Below are 9640 nucleotides of genomic sequence, written 5' to 3' on the forward strand. Positions count from 1 at the left end.
GGTAAGGAAAAAAAGGAATGGAAGAATGAAAAGGGCTGGGAAGGGAAGGATGGAGAGGAAGAATGAAAAGAAGGGAAGGGAGGAGAGGGGGACTGAGCTGGAGAAAGAGAGGGAGGGAAGGGTGGAGGGGGGAGAATAAAAGGGTGGGTAGTAGGGTAAGGGAGGGATGGAAGAGAATGAAAAGAAGGGTGGGGAGGGTAAGGCAGAGACGGAGCTGGGAGGAGGGAGGGAAGGATGGAGGGGGGAGAATGAAAAAAGCAGGGCGGGGAGGGGAGGGGGCCGGCACGTGCCGCCGAGCTCAGCCAATGCGGAGCCCCGCGGGGCGGTCACGTGCCGCTGTTTGGCGCTTTTGTGCGCGCCCCGGTCTGTTGGTGCTCGGAGTGTGGCCGGGCGGCTCGGACCGAGCAGGTGGGTGCGGGGCCCCGGCGCAGTGGCGGCGGGAGCAGCACAGGCATCGGAGGGCGGGGGAGGTGGGCTGGGCTGGACGGCCGGCTGTGGCTAACGCTGAGCTGGATGGCGGCCCCGCGGAGTGGAGTGGAGCGGGGCGGGGGCCGGGACGGTCCGGGCTCCGACGGGCGCTGCTTTGTGTCTGCGCCTGGCGGAGCTTTCTCTCGGAGGCTTGGGAGTCTGGGGGCTTGGGGATGCGGCGGCTGCAGCGGCGGCTTGGGCGGGGCCCCGGCCCTGTAGGGGGCGCGGAAGCGGGTCGGAGGAGACAATAGGGGGCGGAGACCCTCCTGCGGACGGGCGCGGCCCCCATTATCCGAGGGACCTGGGGTCAGCAGTCGACCCCCGCCCCGACCCTAGACTGCGTGACTGACGGGCAGCCCGGCCTTTGTGCGGGCGCCACCAGGGCCGCGCCCACCCCTCGAGGGCTGCGACCCCCACCCACCCGACCCGGGGCGTTGACGGACAGCCCGCGGGGGGAGGGGACCCCACCCTGACTTGAGGGACGCCCCCCCATCCCCCCGCCTATGCGGGGAGCCCGGGTGGGGGATTTGGCGGGAGTAGGGGGAGGGGGGCAAGCCGGAGGAGGGCGGAGTTCCCCGGATGGGACCGTTAGCTCCGCCCATTGCCCCCTCCTTTATCTTGAAGCTCCGGCGCGCGCGCGTGCGCGCGCTTCCCCGCTCTGGGATGAGGAGCGTTCGGGGAGATTTCGAAAAGGCGCGGGGAGGGAAAGGGGCGGGGTCACGGGGGCGGGGCTCCCGGCGCGTGGTGATTGGGCGAGCACGGCCTCCCAGGGCTAGGGCCACGCCGCTCGCCGGGGCAGGTGGCTGGGTGGCTGTTAGGCCCTTCACGGTAGCCCGGGTCGGCTGGCACCTTCTCGGCCCCTGCTCGTCCCGTTGTCCCACCGAATTCAGCGAGTAAAGCTCAGCCAGGGCTCTCGGAGCCGTGGGACCCGGAGCACCTCGAACCAGAGACGTGATGATGTCTTCGTGCCCCTCGGGCAGTCCCCCTGGCCCCAGGGGCAGTCCCCGACCAAGCTGTAGCCCCAGCCTGCTGTCGTGCACGAGAAACAATAGGAATTCGTTATTCCGGGTTACTATTATGGGAGCTCTGTTTTCCACCGTGGCCTGACACTGAGAGCAGAGGTAGATCTCTCTCCTACACAATGGATGGATTGTGCATGCATGGAGTGCCTCAGGCGCTCTAATTGTAACAATGCTTCTAAAGCTGGCCCTTGTCCCGTTCCGGGGAGGCCCCCCCCCCGTGTGAGAGAGTAATTTTTATTCATTTCCAAACACATTTTTGCATCTGTGTACTTTTACCCTGTTCTCATTAGAAAAATTAAAAAGTTGTTTGGTTTTTTTTTTTACTTTGAATGGTTCGACAGCAAATCCCGTGATTTTCTTATGGCTTCATTCCATTGTGTTACTAGTATTAATATTGCCTTCTAGAAAACGTCATTTTAACAATTATGTCATAATCTTTTGGTCTTGCAGTATTTTATAGATTATGGTCATCTGACTTAGTAGCCAAAGATACCTTGTTTTAATTCTGCTGTGGTAGTAGCCTTTTTCTCTCTCCCTGGTAACTGAATAATGTTTGCTGAGACCTTTTGTGCTGAAATGCATGGGGCTTGATTTTTGTACTTTAAAAAAAATAATTTTCAGGGTTTTCTTCACCGTGTGGATTGTCTAGAGTACACTGCCAGTCTCTTGTCTTCTATTCACCATGGCTTCTTCTGGTATGTAATAATAAACTTACAGAAATTAAAGAAAATAAGCTTAAAGTTTTAGACTAGGAAATAGCTGGGGTCCAAATCAAGCACTGTGGTGGCATTTAGTGGAAGGCTGATCTAACCATATGTATTTGCCTTTGTTTGGGAAGGGGGAGGAGTTTAAACAGAAAGAAATGACAGGCTAACACTTGAATGGTCTAAAAGTGTATAATTCACTTAGTTTGTTATTAAGGTCCTTCAAAGTAGGGCTTTGGACTCCTACAAAACATCTTGTTAAGGAAAATAACTAACCATTACTGATGCTTTGACCACAAGAATTAACCCCAAAATATAAAGCCCACTGAATTCTGGAGGGGAAGAGTGAAAGGGGGTTTGGATTTCAGTGTAGTATAAAGAAAAAATATTTTGTGGTTAGATGTTTAGGTAATTCTTTATTGCCTGATAAGGTTAGCACAGATTTGCTCAGTCTTAATTCAGTACCTTAAATTGTTCAGCGCTTTAGAGGATCACAATTAGAACATTGGCAGCTTTTCCCAGATACTCTAGAAACATGATCATCATCCTGTGTCTAGATATCCAGGTGAAAGAACTAGAGAAGCGTGCCTCAGGGCAGGCATTTGAGCTGATACTTAGTCCTCGTTCAAAAGAAGCAGTCCCAGAATTCCCCCTTTCCCCTCCAAAGAAGAAAGATCTTTCCCTGGAAGAAATTCAGAAGAAACTAGAAGCTGCAGAAGAAAGACGCAAGGTAAACATTGTTGTCATTTGTATTGGACACATCGAAACCCATTTTGAGCTCTAATTAAAGGACTTCAAAAGTTCTTGTTCATTATTTAGTAATGTGCCAGTTTCTTCCATTGTCTCCAAGCAGCTTTTTTAGGGAAAAGCTAAGCATTTATTTTGAAAGTTGCAGTAGTTTAATAAAGCTGTCATTTAACCAAGTCATAACTGATGTACTTTAAGTAGTATTTGTGCTTTGAATGTGTGTATTCCCAGTAGTATGGAGCAACTCGGTGTCAGTGGATAGAGCCTCAACCTGGAGTCAGGAAGACCTGAGTTCAAATCCAGCCTCAGACACTTACTAGTGTGACCCTGGGCAGGTCACTTAACCTTGTTTGCTTCAGTTTCATCATCTATAAAATGAGCCACAGAAGGAAATGGCAAACCGCTCTGGTATCTTTGCCAAGAAAACCCGAAATGGGTCTATGAAGTCAGTTGTGACAGAAATGACTCAACAACAACAACAACAAAAACTCCTAGTAGTAAAGTGTTTGCATTGACCTGTCTGTAGTTTTCTTTCTGACAAGTAACAGTTGTATACACACTGTGGCCACAGAATAGCGTAAAACTCGTGCTTGGAAAGATCAGAGCTATGATATTGGCTTGTTCTGTTTTGAAACAGAGGAACTGAGTTTTAAGGGTCTTGCAAGGTCATCTATTAATTGGTCAAGTCATAGATAGGAGGTATACCATAGGGTTTTCTTTCTGTTTTTCACGAACTTCTGGGCACATTATTTAATTTGGTTCTTACAACCAGCCATGAGATATCTACCTCATGCAGATGTGGTACCAACATTACCCTCATTTTCCAGATGAGAAAATAATTTCGTAGCGTTTAGCTGACTTGCCTAGGGTCATACACCTAGTTAGTAGCAGAACTGAAGCTGGAACCTAAGCTTCCTAAGTGCTCTGTACTGAGCCATTAACCAAGCATTATAAAACCACCTGTGTGAGGATTCTGATTGGTAATGAGCTACCTGGCTGCTCTTTTGTAGCCCTGTCAGGGTAGATGAAACTCATACTGAGCACAGTGATATTTTGAGAGTTGTGACTTGACTCATAGTACAAATGGATCATTATAATAATGAGCTATTATAATGCAGTTTTGTTGTAATAGAACTGGATGAGTGCCTACTGTCTACTAGAAAGGCAGCTGTAGTATAGTAAAAAAGGACTGAATTTGAAACTAGAGCTACCATATTCAAATCTGAATCAACTGCTTAGAATCAGAGGATCAGAGCTGGAAGGAGCCTGAAAAAGTCATCTTATCCAACCTTTATCATTGTACAGATGAAGAAAATGTGGCCCAGAGAGGTTAAGTGTCTTTACTAAGGTTATAACTGGTGACCTTTAGTAAACTAAAGGTGGCAGGATCAAATGTGTGAAGCTATATATATATGTATGTGTGTGTGTGTGTGTGTGTGTGTGTGTGTGAACATATACATATAATGCTTTCATAATCTCTAAGCACTATAGAAATCTAAGTAGTTAGTAGCAGTAATGTACTGTTGTTGAATAGGTATAAGAAACTATCAACCAGACTACTATATCCTCTAAACTAATGTAGACTCTAAGGCTGACAATGGCCTAGGAGGGAGTAGCTGAATGTTGTTTCTCTTAGAGCAGAGTAGAAATCCTCCTGGCCCAGGGGTGGGGAACTTGTGGCCTCAAGGCCACATGTGGCCCTCTAGGTTTTCAGGTTCAGCCCTTTGACTGAATCCAAACTTCACTGTGAAGTCAAAGGGCCAAACTTCAGGATCTAGAGGGCCCCATGTGGCCTTGAGGCCACAGGTTCCCCACCCCTGTCTTGGTCCATATACTGAGCAGAGAGAGTGACTTGAATTTGTGTATGAATGTTTTCAGTTGTCAATAAGCCCAGTCTTCTGCAGTATACCAGATCTTTAGTAATGAAACTCAGTATCCCATTTCACCTTTTAAAAAACACATAACCACATTAGTTTTTACTTATATAGTACTTGATTCCAAAGTGCTTATTAAAAACAAGATCATAGGTTTAGGACTGGAACTTTAGAAGTCATCTATTCTAATCTCATATTTTCTCATTTGATTGTCACAATCTTAAGGGATAAGACATTCAAGAATTATCTCCGTTTATAGATGAAAAAAAATCTCAAGGAAATGACTCACTTGGGTCACCCTGCCAAAGCTGCATCTAGAGCCCAGGTTTCCATTACACTACCCTCAGTCTAGAGGTGTATCGCCATGGAGTCCAGCTTCAAGTGGTTCACTTAAGGAATAACTTGACAACACTTCTGACCAAACGTGGGCGTTTTTCTAATATAAATGTTGGCTCTTCCCCAGTCCACTCCTCGCCCCTGCACCTAATATCTAAAAGCATGACCAGAGATTTCACCTCGTTCTTTAGTAGGCAAGATTAAGCTGATGGCTTGAGAAGTGTTGAAGAGAACCTTCTCTCTGCCATTTTACAAACACTTCTGTGTCTGTGTTAACTGACTTACGCAGCTCATTTCAGAGTTCAAGGTCTGGACCTTGTTTTCTTTCAGTCTCATGAAGCTGAAGTCTTGAAACAGCTAGCTGAGAAGCGGGAACACGAGAAGGAAGTGCTTCAGAAAGCAATTGAAGAAAACAACAACTTCAGTAAAATGGCGGAAGAAAAACTGACCCACAAAATGGAAGCTAACAAAGAGAACCGGGAGGCACAAATGGCTGCTAAGCTGGAACGCTTGCGGGAGAAGGTAGGTCTGGGCCCAACGCCTCTCTGAGGAGTTAATGACATCACTTAAGTGCATTGTCCACATAGAAAGAGCATGTGTACACTGGGACAATTGGGTTTCATCCCCTCATTTGGTGGAAAGAGGAGGTAGATGGCCATCTGTACCTTGTGGGGCTCATCCCAGGAAGTGACCTCTGCAAAACCTTTCATTTTGTTTTAGTTTAAAGAACATAAGGAGTTTGTCGCTTGCAATGTGTGATTGCATACTGGTAGGAGGAAGCTTAGGTGTTAGAAGGCATGCATGCAAGTGACCTGGGGCAGGAAGGCCCTCTCCAGGCCAGCTGGTGGGTGTGGGGCATCCGGTCTACTGGCGGCCCTTTCATGGGCCACATGTGCGTGTGTGTTCTCTACCTTGTTTTCTCCAGGATAAGCACATGGAGGAGGTGCGGAAGAACAGAGAGTCCAAAGACCCTGCTGACGAGAATGAAGCTGACTAGCTGGCCAAGAGCTGGCTTCTCCCCCTCCCGAGCATCCAAAGACTGAACTGGCCAGTGTCGCTTTTATTTTATTCCTCCTGACAATTATTCTAGAAACTGATGTAGAGCTGCATAGGTAGATCCGAACCGCACCGATGTTGTTTTGGGCCCAAAGGGGGAGAAACTACAAGTGTTTTGCTCTTTTTCTAAAGTGTTGAAGTCTTTCTAACGTAGCTATTTTTCTTGTTGCATCTTTTCTATTCCAGTATGCTCGGTGCTGGGTTAATGGCTAGTACTGTATTGGCTCTGTGAAAACATGTTTGTGAAAGGAATCTGTAGTATGCTTCTTTCCAACTGTTAGATGCTGAATATATCTGTCTGTTCACTTTTGAAACCTGACCTTTGTCCCGGTCTTTCCAGATACTGCTGTACTTGAATGGTTAATAAAACTGCACAGTGCTGTTATGGCAGTGAGTTCTTTCTACCCAGGTTTTAACTACTTCAGCTGAATGGAACTGCCCAGTTTAAGTTGGATCCCAAAGTTGCTCCGGGTTGGCTGAATGACTTAGCATGTACTTCAGCATGATCTGTGCCCCTTTTTCTTCAGACCTTGTTCTGGAGTTGTCCGTCTTCTACAATAATAGCTTTGTTTTGACGCCTCAGCCCAGATCAGCTGTTACTAGTCTTTCGGATGTTTATTCACACACAATCATTTTCTGTTTTTGTGTCCCTGTTTAATTCAGATGAAAATCACAATTGGTACTGTAACATTTGGAGGCCTCACCATAGAGCAAGGGTGTGATAATTTATTATTTACCTCCTGAGGCTGCTCCCAAGGTGGAGGGACGCTGTAACTTTATCTCTCTGGGCCTCAGCAACTCACTTATATGAGAGGGACTGAAGTAGGTGATCTCTAAGGACTCTTCCAGCTCTCAGTCCTATGACCTTTTCTGCCATTTGGTACCAGAAAAAAAGAAAAATATTAGTAGAATGCTATTCTATTATGCCTTACTGTATCAGAATGTATGCCTTCTGTATCAGAATCCCATGCAACAATTAACTGAGAAGGGAAAATTCCCTTTCATGTTTCGTCTTCATAGTTGGAAGGTACCTTAGTAGCCTTTAGTCCAACCCAACCTATACCCCAAAAAGAATACTTCTAAGACTATCATTTCAAAATGGCTGTCTAGCCTTTGCTTGAAGACCTCTAGGGAGGGATCTCCCAAGGTAGTGACTTGAGTGATAGGGTTGGTAGTGATTTGATCTTTGGACCCTAGAGCAAGGTTTCTTAACCTTTTCTTTGGCAGTCTAATGAAGCACTATGATTAATGCATAAAATAAAATATATAGGATTATAAAGGAAACCAATTGTATTGAAATAACAGTTATCAGAGTTATTTTCTTTTTTAAAAAATCATGGAGCTCTGCTTCAGAACTCCTGCCATAGAGGCTGCAAAACTCAATTACCAAGCATCATATCTCAGTTAAGAGAAATTTACGGCAAGTGGCCTCAGGTATTTGGGAAAGTGAGTTCCGATTACAATAAAACTGTATACTCAGAGCTGAGGTCTCTGCATAAAAAGGCCTTTGAGTGTTTGGAAACCAAGAATCTATCATTAAAACAGATATGTAGGAGTAAATGGTGAAGATCTTATTAGAGATCTTGATAGGTCAAATGTAGTGGTCAGTGGAATTTTATAAAACTTACTGGTCATTTTATTCTTGATTTACTTAATTTGTTTTCAGTAAGATGATCATGATCATAAAATATGGTTAATACGATTTTAGATTTATGTTTGTCATGATCAACAATTAATTTAGAGAAAGTTTGAGGGCAGAGAGATAATGAGGAGGAAGGATCCCAGGCCTGAGAGTTAGGAGAAATAGATACCAGTCCTGGCTCTGCCACTCAGTTTTATGATCCTGAGTGTCACCATACTGTTCTGATCCCTAAAGTCTTCATCCTTAAGATGAGACAGTTAGATTAATGATTTTAAAGGTCCTGTCTAGCTCTAACATTTTATGGTCTGTGTAGCAGAAGCCTCAAACATGAAGAAAAGTCCAGGGGGATCAAAATGTCAGGGAGCAAGTTAAAAAAACAGTAGAACCAGGTAAGGCTTCTGGGGGCTTCAGGAGATGATATAAATTGCATCCTGGGAAGAAGAATGGCAAGTAAGGCAATGCAGAGGTCAAACCTAGGGCCTGGGACAGAAAGGACTGATGGTGGGGGCTGAGCTTGTGTGGAAATAAAGGATGCAAAGAAGGAACAGAGGCCTGAAATGGGACAAAAGTGGGGAGCAGAGCAAGCTCCAAACCAGCTGCTCAGGGAATGGTCTCAACAATAGCAGATGCAACAGCTCTATCAAGCGCTTGCTTTGGGCATAGCACTGTATTGTGCTGGGGAGGGGGGAAATGGAAGAAGCAGAAGCCCAGGCCCTTGCCTTGGAGTGGACAGTCGGGCGGAAGGGAGAAAGTCACCTCGTCCTCACACGTGGAGCAGCCAGAGAGCAAGGCAAAAGCACGTGGAAGCAAGCCAGGAAGCACCTTAGAGCACAGTCAGGGTTTGTCAGGTAAAGCTTAGCACTTTCTGGAATTTAGTGCCAGGAGGGACTTTGAGAAATCCAAAAGCATCGTTATATGAGAAAACTGAAGCCTAGAGAAGAGAAGAACTTGCCTAAGGTCACATAATGAGGAGCAAAATCCAAACTTTAACCTCGCTCTTCTGAAACCAAGTCTGGGTCTCCTCGCGTTAAACCACCTTCTCTTCTTGGATGAATCTCAAGACTACGTTTTAATCAAAGTGAACTATCTCTACCTTAGCCTATAGGATACTTATTGTCCCCATTTCATTGGTTTGGGCTTAATAGTTCCAAGTGATTTAACCACAGTTTAGATGTGTTTGGCCATAAAAATAGGGTGACCAACAGCTAACTAGGTGAGAAGGGTCTAGAGAATCTGGAGGAAGCCTTATGTGATATTTTTAAAAGATAGCAAGACACCATTTTGTGCTCAAGGTAGGGAATCTATGATCTTATGCATAAATCCTAAGAGGCTGTGAACCTGGTCCCCACCTCCTAGGAGCTCACAATCCAGTTGGGGAACTAGAAGAGATAACTCATAGAATGTTTCAGGGCCAGTGTGAGTATTGTTTACAGCCAAGGAAATAGGCTCAGAGCTAGTACACTGGAATTCTGGTCTCAGGATTCTAAGTCTGGAATCTGAGTGCAATTTTTTATTTTGTGTATGTTGGTGATCTGTACCTAGAGCAAGATTTCTTCAGACTTAATCCACATGATAGCATTTCACCAGTTTCTTCCTATTGACTTGAGATTATGAGCTCTTATAAAAGGAAAATAGGAGCTTATTTAGTATAGTGCTCTGGACCTGTGAGCTCACTAGTGGAGTACAGTCCCTCTACTAATGCCGAATAGCTCTCCTCCATCCCCAGAGCTGCCTGAGGCACTGAGAGGTGGCCTTCATCACCCATGGGCCCACAGCTAGTATGTGTTGGGT

At 45.8% G+C, this 9640-nt stretch overlaps 1 protein-coding gene across 1 annotated transcript; it reads left to right on the forward strand.

The window, feature by feature from the left end:
- The first annotated feature begins 301 nt into the window (after positions 1–301).
- STMN1 (stathmin 1) lies at positions 302–6592 on the forward strand. Its single transcript, XM_020983167.2, has 5 exons — positions 302–408; positions 2112–2185; positions 2752–2924; positions 5482–5673; positions 6077–6592. The coding sequence occupies exons 2-5, from the start codon at positions 2173–2175 to the stop codon at positions 6146–6148; spliced, it is 450 nt and encodes a 149-aa protein (XP_020838826.1). The 5' UTR covers positions 302–408; positions 2112–2172; the 3' UTR covers positions 6149–6592.
- Positions 6593–9640: the final 3048 nt, after the last annotated feature.

Source organism: Phascolarctos cinereus, unplaced genomic scaffold (genome assembly GCF_003287225.1).
Source record: "Phascolarctos cinereus isolate Bilbo 61053 unplaced genomic scaffold, phaCin_HiC Scaffold_726;HRSCAF=1367, whole genome shotgun sequence".
In the NCBI taxonomy this organism is placed as follows: domain Eukaryota; kingdom Metazoa; phylum Chordata; class Mammalia; order Diprotodontia; family Phascolarctidae; genus Phascolarctos; species Phascolarctos cinereus.

Coding starts and splice junctions, on each gene's coding strand:
- STMN1 (XM_020983167.2), top strand. Junction 2,925..5,481: donor CTGCAGAAGAAAGACGCAAG/GTAAACATTGTT, acceptor GTTTTCTTTCAG/TCTCATGAAGCTGAAGTCTT. Junction 5,674..6,076: donor TGGAACGCTTGCGGGAGAAG/GTAGGTCTGGGC, acceptor TGTTTTCTCCAG/GATAAGCACATGGAGGAGGT.